General features: G+C 38.6%; 1 protein-coding gene across 12 annotated transcripts in view; it reads right to left on the bottom strand.

Annotated features, from left to right (window-relative positions):
- Positions 1-22,623, bottom strand: part of TBC1D31 (TBC1 domain family member 31) — an 82,822-nt gene that overhangs the window by 3,738 nt on the left and 56,461 nt on the right. For 4 of the 12 annotated variants that reach the window (XM_003256170.2, XM_030795411.1, XM_012508350.2 and 1 more), the window contains 9 exons: positions 21,622-21,755; positions 21,124-21,303; positions 19,306-19,538; positions 18,598-18,750; positions 17,486-17,621; positions 13,307-13,399; positions 6,576-6,716; positions 5,028-5,222; positions 2,636-2,774 (listed from right to left, as the gene is read on the bottom strand). In XM_003256170.2, the coding sequence (XP_003256218.2) occupies positions 2,636-2,774; positions 5,028-5,222; positions 6,576-6,716; positions 13,307-13,399; positions 17,486-17,621; positions 18,598-18,750; positions 19,306-19,538; positions 21,124-21,303; positions 21,622-21,755 (1,404 nt within the window). The remainder of the gene's footprint in view (positions 1-2,635; positions 2,775-5,027; positions 5,223-6,575; positions 6,717-13,306; positions 13,400-17,485; positions 17,622-18,597; positions 18,751-19,305; positions 19,539-21,123; positions 21,304-21,621; positions 21,756-22,623) is intronic. The other 8 variants (XM_030795414.1, XM_030795418.1, XM_030795412.1 and 5 more) reach the window with 5 other exon arrangements.

The raw sequence follows: 22,623 nt of genomic DNA, 5'->3' as shown, positions 1-22,623 counted from the left end.
GTGAAATAAAATACTTGTAGCAAATGGAATCAGATCATGAGCTTCCCAGTCTACCAGCATTCTGGCGCAAGCAGGCTGGCCACTGCTGCATCTGCTGCACAGATAAGACGCGAATCAGGTGTGGTTCCTCAGATCTTTTTGTTTCTTTATTTTTTAGGGACAGAGTCTCACTATGTTGCCCAGGCTGGTCTTGAACTCCTGGGCTCAAGCCATCCTCCCACCTTATACCGGGTGAGGTATAATCCCAGCACTTTGGGAGGTCAAAGGGGCCAGATCACTCGAGGCCAGGAGTTCGAGACAAGCCTGCGCAACATGGCGAAACCCCGTCTCTACTAAAGATTAGCTGGGCGTGGTGGCATGCGCCTGTAGTCCCAGCGACTCAGGAGGCTGAGGCAGGAGAATTTCTTGAATGCAGGAGGCAGAGGTTGCAGTAAGCCAAGATTGTGCCACTGCATTCCAACCTGGGCAACAGAGTGAAGTTCTACCTTTAAAAAAAAAAAAAAGGTAGGCATAATTAAATGACCTAACCTATATTTTCACTCTTCAAACTTGTGAAATGAAAAAGTAATGCACATAGCATATTCATGAAGCCAAAAATTGGAAAGAATCCAAATGTCCATCAACTGATGAATAGATTAAAAAAATACATAATATCCACACAATGGAATATTATTCAGCAATAAAAAGGAACGAAATACTGGTATATGCTACAACATGGTTGAATCTCAAGACATTATGCCAAGTACAAGAAACCAGACACAGAAGACCATATATTACATGATTGCATTTACATGAAACTTCCTGAATAGGTGAATGGACACAAGGTAGTTAGTGGCTGCCAGGGGCTTGGGGGAGTGAGCAGAAATGGGGAGTGACTGCTAATGGGTACTGGGTTTATTTTGGAGTGGTGAAAAATGCTCTAAACTTGCTTGTGGTGATGGCTGCATGACTATGTAAGTGTATTTTTTAGTACGTGATAATATAATGACATTGAATAATACACTTTAAATAGGTGAATTAGGCTGCGTGCAGTGCTGGGCACGCCTGTAATCCCAGCACTTTGGGAGGCTGAGGCGGGTGGATCACCTGAGGTCAGGAGTTCGAGACCAGCATGGCCAACATGGCAAAACCCCATCTCTACTAAAAATACAAAAATTAGCCAGGCATGGTGGCGTAGGCCTGTAATCCCAGCTACTCAGGAGGCTGAGGCAGGAGAATACTTGAACCTGGGAGGTGGAGGTTGCAGTGAGCTGAGATCACACCACTGCACTCCAGCCTGGGAGACAAGAGCGAAACTCTGTCTCAAAAAAAAAAAAAAAAAAAAAGAAGAAAAAAGGTGAATTATAGGGCATGTGAATTATGTATCAACAAAGCTATTATTTTAAAAAGCAATGTATACACATTATAAAAGGCTGAAACAAAATAAAACATAGTAACATAAAAGCTCCTTGTTAACTGTACTCTATAATTTTATGGAAATATCTTTTTTTTTTTTTTTTTAAAGAGACAGGGTCTTGTCTGTTGCCCAGGCTAGAGTTCAGTGGCATGATAATAGCTCACTACAGCCTCAAACTCCTGGGCTCAAAGAGATCCTCCCACCTCAGCCTCCAGAGTATTTTACAGTTTTAAATTATAATTTTGATTTTTCAGTTGATGCCACTATAAGCCTCGTACCGAAACCTAACGTTGGATCAAATCCTATGAGAAGTTTCCATGTGATACTTGAATATACTGTTGTTCTGAGGATCAGCTTTTGGCAAAGTACATATTTTACCTTGGAGCAACAGAATCAAACAGAACTCCACAGGACAGTCTGCACAAACTTTTTCCTCGACTGGAACTCTGTTTCTGTAATAGTCCCACCTCAGCCCACCCTTTCCCACCAAAAATGTGGTAACCAGTGATTACCTTTTACTTGAGCAGTGGATTGAAGTGCCAAAATACATCCCAATAATTTATTCACTGGCCAGGCACAGTGGCTCACGCCTATAATCCCAGCACTTTGAGAGGCAAGGCAGGAGGATGGTTTGAACCCAGCAGTTTGAGACCAGCTTTGGCAACATAGTGAGATCTCATCTCTACAAATAATTTAACAAATTAGCTAGGTGTGGGGATACACGCCTATGGTCCCAGCTACTTGGGAGGCTGAGATGGGAGAACTGCTTGAGCTCAGGAGGTCAAGGCAGCACTGAGCCATGATTGCATCACTACACTCCAGCCTGGGTGACAGAACAAGACCCTGTCTCTAAAAAAAAAAAAAAATCATAATAATAGACCCTACTAAAAGAATAAATCTGGGCCGGGCGCGGTGGCTCATGCTTGTAATCCCAGCACTTTGGGAGGCCGAGGCGGGCGGATCACGAGGTCAGGAGATCGAGACCACGGTGAAACCCCGTCTCTACTAAAAATACAAAAAAATTAGCCGGGCCTGGTGGCGGGTGCCTGTAGTCCCAGCTACTCGGAGAGGCTGAGGCAGGAGAATGGCGTGAACCCGGGAGGCGGAGCTTGCAGTGAGCCGAGATTGTGCCACTGCACTCCAGCCTGGGCGACAGAGCGAGACTGTCTCAAAAAAAAAAAAAAAAAAAAAAGAATAAATCTGTAACATCATGGAGAGAAAGGCCTCTCAGACACTCACCTTTATGACATGGATTTTCAGCATGTTCTACAGCCGCATTTATCTCTTGCTTTAAAAACCACTTTCTAGATGCATCTGAAAGAGCAGAAGCTTTCTTTGCTGATCTCAAATGGAGCTCTTTTCCTTCAGCTTCCTTCCACTAAATTCAAATAAATGGAAAAAAAATTACATAAAAAGTATAGTAATACACATTTCATAGTGGAATGAGCCCCTTCTGTCTTCTCTATCCACTTTCCTTTATATTCCCATGGCAAGTAGGATCTGTTTGGTGTTATGGTAATTGGGGTGCCTGTGTTGGCCCAAGGCTATTAAGAGCCTTGAAAGCAGAGACAGGTTTTATCCAACCCCTGGTATTGCAGAGTGCCACAAAGCACACAACTATATCCCAATAGTTGCTGAAATAATAATGCATTTCAGTAAGTTTCAAATCTCAAATCTTATGAGACTAAGCTAGTTTTGTATTAGTGGCAATTGCATTTATTTAATTTGAATGCTCTATCTTAATAATAAAATCTACAAAATTCAGAGAATGAACTCTTTGCCCAGCTCTGGTCCACATGATGACCACAGGGAAGTCAATTGATTTCTATTCACCCCTATTTTCTTCTCCATAAAATGAGAAAATAATAATCTTAAAATTAGCTCAGAAGGTTACTAAAATAAATTTAAAATCCAACTCCTAAAGTTTTCCAAAATTCTGGAAAAGCTACAGCTTTTACATGGAAACACATAATTTTTATGTTATAGAAATAATAATGCATTAAATAACAAAAACTTTAAAAAAAATCACAAAATAGGGCAAGGAAGGATTACAGAAATCCATCCCTTTCATGTTACTGATGAGGGGGCTGATTCTGAGCAATTTCCCAAGGCCACGCAGTAGTCAAGTCAGCTTTACAACACAAGACACTAGACACAAGGAAGGATTTCTGCAGAACGTGAAAGGCCCCTACAATGATTCTCAGCCAACTCTCAAAAGTACCATTTTACCCAAAGTCCAGCAGCAGTGAATTTCACACAGTCTAGCCCTAGTGTCAGCAATATTTATGTTGAGAATGTGAGCTTCCACCCCAGTTTTCCTGAGAACAGCCTCAGGGTTCTGGATATTACCCCCACCCTCTCCAAGCCCTTCTTTCCTGTCCTGGAATGGAAAGGTTATAAGATAAGGCTCCATGCCACTGGGATGGGGTAGGAGGAAAATGAATCTGGAATAGTGACTTGAAGGAAATACACTGTAAGAAGCCAGCTTTCAGAATAGACACTGTGATACAGCAACAGAGAGAAGCAATTAAGCCAGGTATCTAGATCTTGATCTTTCCCCAGCTCCTCAGTGTCCTTAGGAAAGTCCATGGTACCTGTGATAATATCTCCAAAGCACAGATCCCAGAGTCTGTGCGAGCATCAACCAAAAGATACACACGTGTGACATATACTATTAATTACCTCCTCGAACTCCATTCTTTGATTCTTCTTTAGCAGTAGAATCTTTTGTTTTTATTTTTAACTATCTTATTAACTGATAGGAACAGAATCTTAATTTTATTTGGGATGATAATGCTCCCTGTGAAGAATACTGTTTTTCTCAGCATCCTTTACTGACAAATGTGGCTTGAAATACGATATGGAACTCCTGGAAAGAAGTTAGAAGGGAGTGTGACTCAAATGGGATGCAGAACATTCGCACTTGTGCTCTCCCTTCTCCCTGCTGCCTGGAATGTGTATGTGATGGCTGGAACCCCAGGAGTCATCTTGGATGGTAAGGTAACCTTGAAAATGAAAGCCATACACTAAGAAGAGGTGCAGAAAGGCTGAAAGAGGGCATTTCCCTGATAACTTTGGAGCCACAATACTAACCCTAGACTCCCTACCTCCAGACTATATTTCTATCCTGTTCATAGTCATTGTAATTGGGGTTTTGTTACTAGCAGCTACGTACCATTTCTACCTATTCAGCATCTTTTACATTGTAAGTATAAAGAATTAGCTAAGTTAAAGTACTAATATTATTCAATCAGCCAGAACAAACATCCAGGAAGTTGAGAAATTGAAGCACACTCATGTAAATGAGAAAGACGCTTAGTCATTTTTAGGTAGAATCAGTATTAGACGACGTCTCTGACAAACACCTATTAAAATTAGATTATCTTTTCCAGCAAAAATGACTTGGTTTGATGCTTTTGTCATTTGACTCTGTACTATTTCAAAATTTCAGTGCTTAGGCTGGGTAAAGGGGCTGATGTCTGTAATCCCAGCACTTTGGGAGGCTGACACAGGCAGATTGCTTAAGGCCCCGAGTTTGAATTTTGAGGCTGTGCAACAAAGTGAGACTTTGTCTCTTTAAAAAAAAAAAAATCAATGCTTGATATTAAAAAGTTTATAACACTGTTTTTACCTTCTTGGCTTCCTCCTCCACCATTGCATTTATTATCTCTATTTCTTTCCTTCTGTTTTCCTTAAGGAGTTTGGCTACTTCCTGGTAACATTTGTTTCGTTGTAGATCATCACATTTTTGTTTATGTAAAGACTGAATCTGCCAGTCAGTATTTAGGCATGCTTGTTCAGCCTTTGCCAAATTTTCTTTAATCACCTAGGAAAAAGTTATACATTTCAGAACAAGATCAAACTACTAATATATAAAATGAAGGTATAACCATTCAATGTATCCAAGTGTCTGGGGCAGTTGTTCACAACTCCGGCTGCATATTAGAATCATCTGGGAGTGTTTAAAACAAGCTGATGTCTGGGCCCTACCACAAGCCAATTAAACCAATCACTGGACAGTGGGGTACCGGCACCTTTAAAAAGCTCTTCAAGTAGAAATTAGCCAGGCGTGGTGGCGTGCTACTCAGGAGGCTGAGGCAGGAGAATTGCTTGAACCCAGGAGGCAGAGGTTGCAGTGAGCTGAGATTGTGCCACTGCACTCCAGCCTGGGTGACAGAGTAAGACTCCGTCTCTAAGAGCTCTTCAAGTGATTCTAATTTACAGACAAGGTTAAGAACTTATGGGCTAGAGTATGGGTGGGATTCAACAATTTCCATGTTTTCAGCCCTCTGAAGAGGAGACTCTGAAGAAGAGCCCATTTTAACAGACTGGACAAAAGCCTATTTAAAAAAATGGAATATCTTGAGGAAATCACCTAAAAGACTGTTGTAGAACAGAAGGTATCTACTGTACACTATTCCTGGTTTTTGGAATAGGAGCAGACCGGTACACATACCCATTTAACATTTTGTTAAAGAGATAATAGAGAAAGCTCTTCTTTGAAAGTCTCAGGTTCTATTTCAATTCACTTAAGTCAGCATTTCTGAAAGCGTACTCCATAAGAAATTCTCTGAAATACGTCTGGGAAATTTTCTTAAATATTCACAAATGTACAGTATCCTCAAATTTGGCAAGAAAAATACCTCACTTTAAGACAGCATTTCCAATACTTATTTGACCATCCCCCATCTTATTGAATAATAGTTAATAGTCCACACAATACACTTGGAAGTGCTGGCTTACATACCAAGCAGGGACCTGATGCTTTGAACCTAATCAACTCAGGGACAATTTCAGAGGCAGAACACAGAAGGACAGTATAATTTGTAAAGTCACTATTCCTTTGCATTTTCTTCTAAGTCACTATTCCTTTGTATTTTCTAAGTCACTACTCCTTCGTATTTTCTTGTAAGTCACTATTCCTTTGTATTTTCTTTGAGGAAATTCCTTTGTATTTCCTCAAACTGTAGGAAAAAGACATGAATATCATGTGATTGTCAGTGAAGTAAGCATCCCATATACAAAAGGAAGCAATGTGAGATTCTAGGAACTGTGACAACTGAAGCAAAGAAACAAACTAACTCAACTTTACAGAGTTTAATTTCGATTTTGTTCTCTTAAGAGGGTGACAGATGAAAATTTCTCCTCTGCATGTACACTAAATAGATCATATTTTTACCTTCTGAGTTTTCTGACTCTCGGTTTCACCTGCTTCTATCAGCTTATGAAACATGTGTTCTTCAAGATCCACTTTTCGTCTATAGGCATCTGCATCTGCTCGCATTTCTTTTGCAACAGCTTCTTGATTTTCAGTAAGATTCTGTTAAAATCATTTGTAAAAAAAAAAAAAAATCACCGATTTATATAATGCTAGAATACAAAAACAACTTTTTTCAGAATAGTAATATGCACACAAATAAAAGCTGTCATCATCTGATTTTCAAAGTAAAATTCTAAGACTGGAGACATCAGCAAAAATGGCAGAGTAAGGACCCCTGGAAATCCTCTCATCCATAAAAGCATTGAGAACACTGATTTAAAAAATGTCAAAATGAACTTTTTCAGCATTCTGGAAATTAACCAAAGGCTTGGAGCTATCTGGGGAGCATTTACTTACAAAAATGGCTGAATCTCGGTAAGAACGGCTAGCTCTCTGACATTTCATCTTGCATTTTTCCTGTTCCCACCCCACTCCCAAGCTATGCATTAGTCTTTTTTTTTTTTTTTCTGAGACAGAGTCTCACTCTGTCACCCAGGCTGGAGTGCAGTGGCATGATCTCGGCTCACTGCAACCTCCACCTCCCGGGTTCAGGTGATTTTCCTGCCTCAGCCTCCTGAGTAGCTGGGATTACAGGTGCACACCACCACACCTGGTGAACTTTTTTAATTTTTAGTAGAGACGGGGTTTCACCATGTTGGCTAGGCTGGTCTCGAACTCCTGACCTCAAGTGATCGGCCTGCCTCGGCCTCCCAAAATGCTAGGATTACAGGTGTGAGCCACCATGTCCAGCCTATGCATTAGTCTTGAAAACCAGCAGCCTGGAAGCCAAGGAAGGAAGCCAAGCAAAATGGGGTTGGACGGAGCCCCTTCAAACCATCATTGCTGGAGAACTGTCACTCTTTGACCTGTCTGGTGGTTCCCTGAAAGACCCCTCCTAAGGCTGTCTTTTTTGATCTCACTCAGAGCTCACCTAGTACAGAATAGCCTTATCCCTGGGGAAGCTGTTGAAAACAATTAGAGCAAACTGTTGAATATCTTGGCTGCTTGGGGCAGTAGATCTTAGGAGAGCAACCAATAGGCTAAGCAAAAAGCTTAACAGGAAAAACTGGAGAATCAGATGTCCACAGGAGGCTTAAAAAAGCTCTGATAGGTTCCTGGAAGGCCATGTGCATGTGTAAGGCTGTGCATATGCTAAGGCTGTGTTCTCAGACCTGAGAAAGACCCAAGATCTCACACTTCTGGTTAACTCTGAGGTTTTGCATCACCAGGAAGTGGAATCTAAGAAGTATAAACTGCCTAGCTGAGTGATAAAGGCATGCCCTAACATGCACACAGAGCCCCTCCACAACTACTAGAAGCTTACTGGTTCAAAGAATCTATTAAAATCTCTGTCCAATCATTTGCTGACCCCCAAACTACCTGAGTAGAGACATCAGTGCCTACATACAACAAAGAATAGGGACTTTCAAAATTAGTTTAGAAAAGTCACTAAGCAAAGAAACAAGAAGAAACCCTGGGGAGGGGAGACAATCTTATTTCCAAAATTGCCACATTATATTCTAGACAGTCCTTGAATTGACGTAATGATTTTTTGATTTTATGATGGGTCTATTAGGGTGTTACATGAATTTTCAACTTACAATATTTCTAACTTATGATGAGTTTATCAGGACATAACCCCATCACAAGTTGAGGAGCATTGTATTTAAAATGTCTAGTTTTCAACAAAAAATCACATGACTGTTTGAAAAAAAAAAACAACAAAAAAAAAAAACAAGAAATATGGGCCAGGCATAGTGGCTTATACGTATAATCCCAGCACTTTGGGAGGCCAAGGTGGGAGGACTGCTTGAGCCCAGGAGTTTGAAACCAGCATGGACAACATAGTAAAATCCTATCTCTATAAAAACTACAAAAATTAGCAGGGTGTGATGGTATGTGCCTGTAGTCCCAGCTACTTGGGAGGCTGAGGCAGGAAGATTGCAGGAGCCTGGGAGGCAGAAGTTGCAGTGAGCTGAGATCACGCCACTGCACTCCAGCCTGGGTGACAGAGTGGGACTCTGTCTCAAAAACAAAACAAAACAAGAAATATGACCCATACACACTTTAAGTAAACATTAATCACACTATCTCCAAAGAAAATATAAAATGGCCAATAAACATATGAAAAGATTCTTAACATGTTCAGTGAAAGAAGCCAGTCACAAAAAAATCACACATTGTATGATTCCATTTATATGAAATATCCAGAATAGGCAAATCTATGGGCACAGAAAGCAGCTTCGTGGCTGCCAGGGGCAGGGATATAGGAGAGTAAATGCTAACAGGTACAGTAGTTGAGAGAAGGATAGTAAACAGCCTTCATGAAGAGGTAGGTTAAAAAAGCCAAATACAAATGGTATGTACCAAATAATCTCATATTACTATTAATGACATTAGCAGTTGTTATTTCTTGAGGGATTTTTTCTACTTTTCTAATCATCTATAGACAACATAATTACCTTTATAATTTGCTAAAAATAAAAATATCTTTCAATTATATGCAAAAAAGATATATATGTGAAGATGCTTATTATCAAAAATTGTAAACCACTTGAACATCTAACAACAGAAAAAAGCTTAAATAAGTTATGGTTCACCAGCAGCCACTACCAATGACAGTTACAAAAATATGTAGCCATTTAGAAAAAGAATTTTATTAAGTGAAGAAGAAAAGCAGAACATAGAATTTTAGCTACTCCATAAAGAAGTAAAACCATGTATGTGTAGAGATTAAGGACTAAGAAGAAACAATGGAACTCTAAAAATGGTGAAGAGGATCAAAGATTGGGTAATGGTATGAAGAAGCATATTGGACGACGTGTGCATACTGGAGTTGTCAATTAGCTTTTTAAAATAATAGAGCTTTTTAGGCCAAAGGGAAAAGAGGGAAACTAGTATCTATCCAATATGTATCATACATCAGACACTATGCAATACAGGGTTAACTCAGTAGGCCTGAGTAATTCAAAACCTGCACATTCTAAAGAAAAGACTGGCCCTTGATCAGTTCCTGGGAGATAACCTCTAAGCCCCTGGAATACTCTGCCTGATAAGAGTGTCTGTATAGCTGGAGATATTGGCCATGCCAGCTGGTTTATGCTAAATGATGGGATCTGGTGGGAACCATGGTCCATGCTCTATCAGTTTGACCTTTGGAGGGGCTGTAGAGAAAGTAACTACAGTCAGCCACATATATACTCCATGTCTACATGACCCCCAGTAAAACCCTGGACACCAAGGCTTGAGTGAGCTTGCCTGGTAGGCAATAGTCTTACATACCGTTGCACATCTTTGCGGGAAATTAAATGCTGTCTGTACACCTCCACTGGGAGAGGATAACTAGAAGCTTCTGCCTGGTCTCTCCTGGACTCCACCCTATGTGCCTTTTACCTTTACTGATTTTAATCGGTATTCCTCTACTATAATAAAATGTAACCATGAATATAAGAGCTTTTCTAGAGTTCTGTGAGTCCTAGTGAATCACTGAACCTGAGGGTGGTCTTGGGGACCCCTGACACAGACAAATACATATTCACTCATTTAATCTTTATAGCAATCTTTGCAAGACTGGTATTATGCCAAGGAGAAGGTACATACATGTGAAAGAGAGACAGATAGAAAACAGACTTGATAAATGAGGTCCTAGAAGATGATGAGGGGATGAGATCTGGAGTACAGGTTAGTATTTACTTGTTTCTTTTAGTTTATACTTAGTTTCATTCTTTTGTTGAAAAATAATTTGATTCAAATTAGATACATATGGAACGTTGAGCTCATGTGGAGGTAATCATAATATTGTTGGTTTTCTGGGACATAATTTCTTTAGAAATAGACACATTTAATCAACCTAATGTAAGAGATAAATTTGGCAGGTAAAGTGTCAATCACTAAAGCCAATTTGAAAAAGGTAGTGGCAGCACATCCATACCTAACTGACCAGATAAAGTTCAGGATTTCATAAATTTGTTTTGGTGAATAGTTTAACTCTTCTCTACTCCTATTGGTTTGTTTAAATAAATACTTCCTTCAAAAGACAGCAAAAAGAGATTAACAAACATTTGCCTCCCATTCTGATACACAGAAAAAAAACTCAGCATAGGCTGGGCATGGTCGCTCACCCCTGTAATCCCAGCTTTTGGGAGGCCGAGGTGGGTGGATTACCTGAGGTTAGGAGTTCGAAACCAGCCTGGCCAATATGGTGAAACCCCATCTCTATTAAAAATACAAAAATTAGCAGGTCGCGGTGGTGGGCGCCTGTAATCCCAGCTACTCGGGAGGCTGAGGCAGGAGAATTGCTTGAACCTGGGAGGCTGAGGTTGCAGTGAGCCGAGATCGCGCCATTGCACTCCAGCCTGGGTGACAGAGCGAGACTCCATCTCAAAATATAACTTCTGTTGCAGGAATGCCACAGATTAAAGTTATGCACTCCTATGGGTAACTTAAATCTTCTCATGAAGAAACAATAGCCAAATGCTAATTAAGGGACATTCCACAAATTATCTGGTTTACACACTTCAAAAAATATCAATGTCATAAAATACAAAGACAGTCAGGAACATTTCTTATTTTAAAGGAGACTAAACTGACAACAACAAACAATGGATGAGATCTCAGATTTTCTTTTGCTCTAAAGGACATTTTGGATACAATGGATCAAATCTGAATAAGGTTTATATATCAGATCATATTATGTTAATTTCTGATTTTGAGAACTGTACTGTGGTTATATAAGAGGATTCCTTGGTTTTAGGAAATATACACTGAAGTATTTAGAGGTAAAGGAGCCTCGGGTCTATAACAGTTCAGAAAAACAAGTATATGTTTGTGTGTACATATCTGTATAGGTAGAGAAAAAGAGGAAGAGAAAGCAAATTTAGTAGAATGTTAGTGTTTAAAAATCTGAGAGACAAATATCTGGAAATTCTTAGTATTTTTCTTGCAAATTCCCTGTTAGTTCTAGAATTATACCCTTTGATTGCCACTATCCTCCACCCCCAAAGAAAAGATAGTAAAAAGTAAAGCTTAGCTTAGTCCAAATGAATTACATCTAATTCCAAATCATGGGAGACTCAGCCAAACTGTAAATCCCTTGCTCAGTTCTAGAAGGAATTCAGTGTGGAGACTTTGAAAGTGTTATAGGTGTAAATGGATGCTATATGGTTTAAATCTCACCTAATGTGGATATCAAACGTATATGTTACGTGTTATGAATTCAGTTATCACTAATTTCAAACTAAAACTATGTATGACATTTTTTTTGAGACAGGGTCTCACTCTGTCACCCAGGCTGCAGTGCACAATCTTGGCTCACTGCAGCCTCCGTCCCCCAGGCTCAAGTGATCCTCCCACCTCAGCCTCCTGAATAGCTGGCACCACAGCTGTACAGCACCACATTTGGCTATTTCTTTGTATTTCTAGTAGAGATGGGGTCTTGCTGTGTTGTCCAGGCTAAAAAGTCTGTCTTTTTAAGTGGGCTGAAAGAAGTGACAACTTACAGTTTCAACACTAAATGAGTAACAAAACATTTTTCCTAAATAATAAAAATTTATATTAACAAAGCTCCTTTCTTCCAGTGTCTTGAAAACTGAACAGTAAGTACTAAGCAGATATTTGCTGATTTAACTCCAGAAGATTCCAATTTAAAGTACTTTACAGGCCAGGTGCGGTGGCTTATGCCTGTAATCCTAGCACTTTGGGAGTCCGAGGTGTGCAGATGGCTTGAGCCTAGGAGTTTGGGACCAGCCTGGGCAACAAGGTGAAACCCTATCTCTACAACAAATACAAAAATTAGATGGGCGTGGTGGCGCATGTCTGTAGTCCCAGCTATTGGGGAGGCTAACGTGGGAGAATCACTGGAGCAGGGGAGGTGAAGGTTGTAGTGAGCTGAGATGGTGCCACTGCACTGCAGCCTGGGTGACTGAGAAAGACTGTCTCAAAAATAAATAAATAAAAATACAAATAAAGAAAGAAAGTACTTTACAGCTCCTGACTGATTTACCTTTCAGGATCCTTGTGAGGTATTGAGATAATTTTGTAGTCACTATTACGTAATTACAGGAAAATTTAGTAAGTTGGTAAAAAATCCTGAGGCAAAATCTGGGGCCTACATCTGGTGCTTCAGACACTAGACTAAGCTGCTAACAGAAACATGAATTAAATAATTACAACAAACTGTACATTCAGACATTTTGGCTACCTTACAATCCTGCATGGCACTATATTCTGCTTAAAAAGTGAATAAAATGAACACTAGGAAACCATGCATAAATACAGTCTAAAATGGGTTTATACAAACCCTGCTTTTCTTTTTCTTTCTTTTTTTTTGGAGATAGGGTCTTGCTCTGTTTGCCCAGGCTGGAGTACAGTGATGTGATTACGGTTCACTGCAGCCTCGAAATCCAGGGCTCAAGTGATCTTCCTGTCTCAGCCTCCTGAGTAGTTGGGACTACAGGTAAGCATACCCAGCCAAATTTTAAAATTTTTAGTAGAGATGGGGTCTCACTCTATTGCCCAGGTCTGGTCTGGAATTCCTTAGCTCAAGTGATCCTCCTCCCACCTCAGCCTCCCAAAGTGCTGGGATTACAGGTTTGAGCCACTGAGCCTGGCCAAAACCTGCTTTTCTTATGTTGGAAATAACTGAATTATACCTTCTCATAAAGTCTCTTTTGTGATTCGAGTTCCAGCTGTCTCATTTCTAGGTCTCTGGCTGTGGCAGCAATTTCTTGATCTCTCATATATACCTACGGCCAAACAACAAACTGTGAATACCAAAAATAATTTACAAAATAATTTTTAATATATTTAGTAATCCTGTAATCTGAACGACCTACTAACAGTATTTAAAATAACAGCAATTGGGTTTTTGAAACCAGAGTAACTGACAAAGATTAATATTCACTGCAGAATCTAGGAATAATCCCTCAGTTAAAGTTAAGTTTAATTTAAAAATAAAAAGCACAATACCATATGCCCATCTACTCAGACTGGAAGAACAGACAGCAGTTCTTACAGTATTACAGTAACCAATATCATGAGTTAGAAAAACTTGAACAATTTAAATCTGGGGTAGATAAAAATATAACATTTATTTAATGCTCTTTTTGACTAAACTTCTCTACTTTTATAAGTTTAGTTTGACAATTAACAATTCTATGTTTAAATTTCTTGCAGATGGTTCAACCTGTATGTGTTCTGCTCCAAGTGAATTAATTTAGAGTTCACCTATTTCCAAAATTTGATTAGTTGGAGGCTTTTTATTCCTATATACTAGAGGGTTTGGATATGGGATATGGCACTCTCTAGAGACTCTTAGAAATGATCTTAGAAATAAGGTGAAATGTTAGATATTGTCATTATGGTAAAAGACATGCTATCGAATACCTAAAATAGGAGAAACAGTAAATGAGAATATAGTTGGATGTGCAAACATATATATCTAAAGACTAAAAGAGAAACATGGGCCAGGACCAGTTCAATTTAAAGAGGTTATCGGGAAAGGAGCTAGCTCAAAGGTTGGGGGAAGCTCGATTGTATGAAGCAAGAACAATAATAATGCCAGGAAGTGGAGGAGAGGTGTGGCATAGCAAATCACACTTTTTAGGAATTTCAATTACAGAGCTCTTTTGTTTATGAATTTTCAGAGATACAAACAGCTATGTACCACAGCAAAAACCGATCAGCTTTGCTTGCTGCTAATAGATGTTCACAGTCACATGTACTTGTCCCTTCAGATTCAAGCAGCCTTTCCTGCTAGAGTCTGAACCATGAGAAGAGCTTTTGCAGTTTGGCAGGGTCAGAACACAACATCAGAACAGGCCGCTGGGAGGACAGGAGGCTGGAAGGGTAGGTGGAGGCCAGATCATATTGCTGAAAGGAGTTTATAGAATTCTTGGACCAAAAAATGCCTCCTCCTGTTTCAAAGGGGTTTGGAATAAAGACATCAGAGTTCTGAGCTTACTTTGTGGGAAGAACATACACTTTTCTACAGTAATGAAACATCAATCTCATTCACTAGACGAGAAAATTATAAGAAATCTTGGATTTTGAAAACCAATTTAAAATTAACAAGATTTAAACAAAACAAGAAGTATCAGGCTATAAAGAGATAATAGACTTCTAATACATATGAATTAAAAATACTTTGAAAGACTTAGGCCAGGCGCCTGTAATCCCAGCACTTTGGGAGGCTGAGGTGGGCAGACCACTTGAAGTCAGGAGTTTGAGATCAGCCTGACCAACATGGTGAAACCCCGTCTCTACTAAAAATACAAAAATTAGCTGGGTGTTGTGGAGGGCACCTGTAATCCCATCTGCTCAGGAGGCTGAGACATGAGAATTGCTTGAATCCGGGAGGCGGAGGTTGCAGTGAGCCGGGATCACACCACTGTACTCCAGCCCAGGTGACAGAATGAGACCCTCTCTCCAAAAAAAAAAAAAAAAAAAAAAAAAAAAAAAAAAAAAAAAGAAAAAGAAAAAAAGAGAAAAGACTGAAAAAATACTATCAAAACTAGGCTTGAAACTCTAAATTAGTGCATAAAGTCGGTGCAATCCTAATAAAAATTCCAATAGGATTGGGAGAGGTGAGAATTCCAAAAGTGAAACAATTCTTAAAGTCTATTTGGAATGATAAACATTTGAGAATACTGAGGAAAACTCTGAAAAGGAAGACTAATGAGTGAGAATTAGGCCTAGTTAGTAAAACACTTCAAAGCTACTATCATTCAAACAGTGTGGTACTGGCTTAGGAACAGAAAAAGCAAGGAAGGAGATCAAATATGTAAGACAATTTAATATGTAAAAACCATCAGTTGGCAAATGACTTGGCTAATAGTCAACAAATGGTGTTGGGACAATTGACTTACCTTTTGGAAATAAGTAAGCTAACCTGACAGAAAGTTTAGTCTAACTTGACAGAAAGATGGACAAATGATACAAATATGTAATATGTAATTCTACAAATGGAAGATAAGTAACAGAAAAGATACTTAACCTCACTAACAATAAAAAAAGTCAAATTAAAATAGACTATTTGTCATCTATCTGCTTGGCAAATATTAAGACTGATGCAGTACAACTGACTATACGAGGGGGTGGGTACTTTTACAGACTTAAAATAACTGAAACTGTTTCATTTTTAGAGAAAAATTGGCATAATTTAGAAGTTACTCAACAAAAGTATGTGTGCAAGTACCCAAAGACTTTTACAATGTAGCATGGTTTTGTTATTTGCAAAACACTGCAAATAACCGAAATGTCCAATAGCAAAGGATTAAATAAGCTATTAATTCAATGGAATATTATACAACCACAAAAAGAGAAATAGATACACATATAACAAATATGAAAAGATATTCAACATATGCAATTTTAAAAAGCAGGTCACAAAAACAATGTATAATGAGAATAATCCCATTTTTGTATAAATATAGGAAAACATGACTGTAATTACTTCTCTATCTATAGAACATACGTGAAAGGCTATGTAATTAACCTTTTTTTTCTTTTGAGACTGAGTCTCACTCTGTCGCTCAGGCTGGAGTGCAGTGCTGTGATCTCGGCTCACTGCAGCATCCACCTCCCAGGGTCAAGCAATTTTCCTGCCTCAGCCTCCCGCGTAGCTGGGATAACAAGCACCTGCCACCACGCCCAGCTAATTTTTGTATTTTTAGTAGAGACGGGGTTTCACCATGTTGGCCAGGGTGGTTCCGAACTCCTGACCTCAGGTGATCCACCCGCCTCGGCCTCCCAAAGTGCTGGGATTACGGGCATGAGCCACTGCACCTGGCCAATTAACCTTTTTTTTTTTTTTTTTTTTTTGAGATGGCGTCTCCCTCTGTCACCCAGGCTGGAGTGCACTGGCATGATCTCGGCTCACTGTAACATCCGCCTCTCGTGTTCAAGTGATTCTCCTCCTCAGCCTCCCGAGTGGCTGGGATTATAGGCACACGCCACCACGCCCAGCTAATTTTTGTATTTTTAGTAGAGATGGGGTTTCACCATGTTGGCCAGGCTGGTCTCGAACTACTGACCTCAGGTGATCCACCCGCCTCGGCTTCCCAAAGTGCTGGGATTACAGGCGTGAGCTACCGCGCCCGGCCAATTAACCATTTTTTTAACAGTGTTTTCTGGGGGATGATATGAGAACTCATGGAGAAGGTCCATTTTTAATTCTGCATATTTTGTGCTAGAAATTATTTTTATACTGGCCACAGATAATTTTTATATGAAAAAAAGAATAAGTCCCCTAATTAAAAATTAACTGCCGGGCATAGTGGCTCATGCCTGTAACCCCAGCACTTTGGGAGGCCAAGGTGGACAGATCACCAGAGGTCACGAGTTTGAGATCAGCCTAGTCAACATGGTGAAATCCCATCTCTACGAAAAATACAAAAATTAGCTGGGTGTGGTGGCGTGCACCTGTAATCCCAGCTACTTGGGAGGCTGAGGCAGGAGAATCGCCTGAACCCGGGAGGCGGAGGTTGCACTGAGCTGAGGTCGCACCACTGCACTCCAGCCTGAGCAACAGAGCGAAGACTCCATCTCAAAAAAAAAAAAAATTAACTTAATGGCTAACTGATACTGATATTTCTAGTTTTAGAGAAATAGTCACCAAGGACACTTGACTCATTTTCCTGGCATTTCTTAAATATTTAGCCATTCATGAAATACAAAAGAGAATGAGAAAGCTGAGGGGAAAAGTAAATAAAATTAAAGGGGCTATTTAGTATTCACGGTGGACTCTAAGAATATTATTTAATTTGAAGGTGTTCATTACATTTAAGTGAGAGTAAATGGAGATGATGAGAACTAAGGTAAGAATAATAAACCTTTCTCCCAATTTCATCATCCAGTCTTCTTAGTTCCATTTCCCGTTGATCTTGCTGAAGCTTCAGAAAACGCCTTCTTGCAGCATCTTGTAAGTGCATTTCCTTTACTTCCAGCTGTCTTTTCACAGCAGCTAGCCTTAAATACAAAATACATGAAGTGGAACAAATAAAGCAATTCCTAATATGATTTAGTTTTTTCATAACAGGTCTACCATGCCGATCATTTCAATACAATTGATATCCTTTATTTGAAAGAAGAATGCTAGAACTGCTCCACCATTACCAAAGATGATGTATACTTATGCTTTGAGAATTTTAATAGAAAGCTCACGGGCTCAGTTCAGTAATTCCTTTTAACCCACACTATAAATCTGTTACATAAAGTTCCATCTAAGAATAAGAATCAATAAACACAGAAGTGAGTTTCCCAACTATTGGGCTTAGTCTCAATGTTTATCCCATAACTTTACTTAATTTACACATTTTACCTTATTAACATACTTTTATGTATTTATTTTTAAGTTTTTTCTTTTTATTTTTTAAGAGACAGGGTCTCACTATGTTGCCCAGGCTGGCCTTGCCTCCTGGGCTCAAGTGATCCTACCTAGTAGCTGGGACTATAGGTATACGGCCCCACACCCAGCTAACATACTTTTGAATATGCATTTAATACTCATTCCCCTGTCCTCCAAAGTGTTAAATGGGTAATGACATAATCATTCTGTGTTACAACTGTCAGGTCACACAAATATGTTTAAAACACAATTAAAAAAATTATACTCCACTAAAGGTGATGTACCCAGCATTCTATTACAAAGCATTTCTGCCCACTATAGAATAATGTTTCTAAATAATGTCCTTCAAGGAACATTAATCCGTGCAAAGCTGTATTATATTCAGCATAGCTTTAGAATTACATTTTACTACATAGCAACTTTTTTGAAAAGTGGTATATAAAGATTCTTTTTATTAACTTAATAGTTGCTTAATAGAAATGCTACAGCTGGGTAATCCTATATATAATGTTGTTTCTAAAATGAAAAAATGAAAGAACATAAAAATTATTCAACTAATTTATATGTCCAGATTTTTTTTAAAGTGGTAACACATACCTCTGTCTTTGTTGTATCATTTTCTCCTCCTCTTGTAAGAGCATTTCTCTTCTTGTTTCTTCAGCTTGACGAAGCAGCTCCTGTTTCTGGTACCAAGCTTCATCTTCAACTCTTTGCTGGTCGAGTTTAGCTTGCATATCTTCAACTGTCTGCCTTAAGTAGGTAATATTATTATGAAAACACAAAGAAGAAAGCTAAGAATCATCAAAACACAAAATGTATACCGATTAATGTATAATCCATTTTATTTCCATATGCAAGAATTAACTATCTTTAATATTTCTAGCCTTCAAACTCTGATTTTACACAAATACTCATAATTTAAACGCATTTTTTTTTTTTTGAGATGAAGTCTCACTCTGTCGCCCAGGCTGGAGTGCAACGGCGTGATCTCCGCTCACTGCAACCTCCTCCTCCTGGGTTCAAGTGATTCTCCTGCCTCAGCCTCATGAGTAGCTGAGACTACAGGCATATGCCACCATGCCTGGCTAATTTTTTGTATTTTTAGTAGAGACAGGGTTTCACCATGTTGGCCAGGCTGGTCTCGAACTTCTGACCTTGTGATTCACCTGCCTTGGCCTCCCAAAGTGCTGGGACTATAGGCGTGAGCCACCGTGCCCAGCCAAATGTACTTTTCATTAAAAATTTCTTATTATGTTTATAACATATTTCATTGTATCAGAAAAAGAAAAACTATTCCATAATTACCTCTCTCTTAAGTAATCCAATTCATCATTCCTTATTCTTTCTTGTTCCTGTGTTTGATAGTCCACAATAAACTTTGGATATTGATTAAATACTGGATACTGCCCTTTGGTCAGTGCAACAAAAACATTAAGCATGCTGTCTGGATGAATGTCAGTAGGCGTGGTCTCCATGAGATGATAAACTTGTCTAATCACAACATTTATATCCAGGTTATTCCGATGGTGAAAAAAAAACTGTAAGAAAACTTGGTGTTTAAATCGAGATTTACCTGACAAAGCAATTATGAGGTAGAATTAAAACAAGAATTTAAAAAAAAGTGTATCTATCTTTAAGAATATACATTTTTTTGCAAATTCATTAAAGCTTTTCTTATGTTTTAAAACGAAGACTATCTAAAAAATGTAAGAGTTTCACAATCATAAGATATTCTGACATAAAATTAAAAAATGAAGGCTTTTCTTACAATAGAAAAAGAATGCTTCAACGATGGAACAAACTCTGCTTGGATTTTTTTTTCTTCAAAATCCAAAATAAATGATAAATTAGCCTTTGAGAATAAATTAGCTTGATTCTTTAAAAATATCTGAAATGTCTCCACATTATCTTGTTTTGCTGGAAGATCCAAATTAATGTATTACAGGATCATGAAGTAAAAATAAAGTTTACTTGGACAGTAACCACTAAATAAGTAACACACACACACACACACAAGAACCCAGCTAATTCATCTTGTCTACCAAAAGAGCATCTACTTTTTATAATGATCTTAATGCTTTCTTTCAGACACTTTTCTGCCAAGTCTCAAAACTTTCATGTTACCTTTTGCATGTGTAATAAGCATTGAGACCATCTAAGACCAGATGGGTCATGATAAGATTATGCACAGAATAACAACCCTCTACCTGTTAAACATCCTTTATAAAAGCAAAAAGTGGCCGGGCGTGGTGGCTCACGCCTGTAATCCCAGCACTTTGGGAGGCCGAGGTGGGTGGATCACCTGAGGTCAGGGGTTTCAGACAAGTCTGGGTAACCTGGTGAAACCCCATCTCTATTAAAAATACAAAAAACTTAGCTGGGCGTGGTGGCGGGCACCTGTAATCCCAGCTACTCAGGAGGCTGAGGCAGGAGAATCTCTTGAACCTGGGAGGCGGAGGTTGCAGTGAGCCGGGATTGCGCCATTGCACTCCAGCCTGGGTGACAAAGCGAGACTCTGTCTCAAAAAAAAAAAAAAAAAAAAAAAAAGCAAAAAGCACAAACCCCAATATTATCATGATTCTTTTCTTAAGCTATGATTATAACACTACTAGCCTGCTATAATTGCCTACTTTATTGTCTATAAACTGTACACGGGTAGGGATGTGGTCTAACTTGTTATCCTTTATATTCCTACCATCTAGCACCAGTGTCTGACATATAACAGGGACTCAGTAAATAAATGGATTTTTCAACTGAAATAACTGATATGGCCTGGTGCAGTGGCTCACGCCTGTAATCCCAGCACTTTGGGAGGCCAAGGTGGGTGGATCACGAGGTCAGGAGTTTGAGACCAGCCTGACAACATGGTGAAACCCCATCTCTAATAAAAATACAAAAATGAGCTGGGCATGATGGTGTGCACCTGTAATCCCAGCTACTCAGGAGGCTGAGGCAGGAGAATCGCTTGAACTCGGGAGGCGGAGGTTGCAGTGAGCTGAGATCGCGTCATTGCACTCCAGCCTGGGCAACATAGCAAGATTCTGTCTCAAAAAATTAAAAAAAAAAAAATAGAGAGAAATAACTGATATTTGAGAACCTTCTCTTAAGAACAAGGACCGTTACCTCAAAGTCATCTTTAAGATTACAGTTGAGCAGAGGCGCTCTAGAACACATGTTGTAGGCTACAACAGTCATCAGAAGGAAGGAAGGATGGTTGGAAAAGATATTATCAAACAATTTCAGCCACTCCTCTCTTGTCAGCACTTCTGAGAACACAGTTTCAAGAAGAGGCCATGCATATAGCTAAAACAGATAAGGAAAAATTTATTATTTTTCTAGGGAAAAGTAAAAACGGAGTCATTGGTAATATTCCCTTACATTTGATTTAAGCTATGAAAATCATATTAAATACATAATTATGAAAATAACTACCTTAATTTGGACCCTTCTTTATAGACTTTCAGGAAGGCAGTTTAATGAAGAAAAAGAATGGAATACTGTTAAAAATACAACATGTAGTATGTTTTTTATTATACTCCTTCAAGAAAATACTGTTTATACCAGAACCAATGTTAGCTTACAAAATAAGGCATGTTATTCTAAAAACCTTATGCTTCTTACCTGGGAGGTTATATCATGATCTATGAAGTGTTGCAGCAGTTCCTTGTCATGAAATGCCAAAACATTTTCTATCATACTAAGAATATTGATAGGAGGATTAGGAAAATATTCAAACCAGTGTTGACACCAATTGACTATGAAGGAAAAAAAAGAAAACATATCTTTAAATATCTTTCTATGTTATCAAAACTCTTTGCAATTCTTAAATGTATCCAATCTTTATGTTCTCAATATGTCCATGAATAATAAAAAAAAACTCTTTATATTGTATGACAATCGATTTTAAAATTCTATCATGTTAACATAGTATGTTTACAGAAATTTTGCAAATTTCCTTACAGTAGTCAATAAAAAAGTGTTGATTAAAACAATCACAACTTCTCAAAGTACTCCTGATGGCATTCTGGCTCCTGACTCCTGCTTTGTTCATCACCTGATTAACAAAATGATCTTTTTAAAAAGGGCCCCTATTTAACCCTTCATTAAATGTAATCAACGTTAGCATGCCGATTTCCTCAAATCTACTAAAATTCACATGTAATCACAATTAGAAAAACTTGAGGAAAATGTTCAAAATTACATCAGCAATATATAAAAACAAATGTGTATATACTGTATCCCTAATCCCTTAAACATTATAATGACACTAAAAATGTCCTCATTCTGAGGAAAAGACTAATTGTCCTATAACCATGGTAACAAGGAATAACCAGTAAATAGCCACCAGGACTGGTTTTATATCTAATTGATCATTGACAACTTGTTTCAGTAAACTTGACTTGAAAACCAACCAATCAGTAACAGTGGCATTCTTTGAAAGTCAGCTAGTCCAAAGTAGAATATATTCAACTAACTCTAAGGCTGACTTTGACTCACTTGTGCTCTGTAATCAGTAGAATGACCCACAGATTGTTCTCAAAACCGCATATAAGACCATTGGTTTGTTTTGTTCAATAAGACTATGTTTAACTTCTCCTTTAGTTAATTTTTAAATTTTTTAAA

The sequence above is a fragment of the Nomascus leucogenys genome, chromosome 16 (assembly GCF_006542625.1).
Source record: "Nomascus leucogenys isolate Asia chromosome 16, Asia_NLE_v1, whole genome shotgun sequence".
Classification (NCBI taxonomy): domain Eukaryota; kingdom Metazoa; phylum Chordata; class Mammalia; order Primates; family Hylobatidae; genus Nomascus; species Nomascus leucogenys.
Note: the sequence above shows the minus strand (reverse complement) of the source record. Positions and strands in the feature narration are given on the sequence as shown.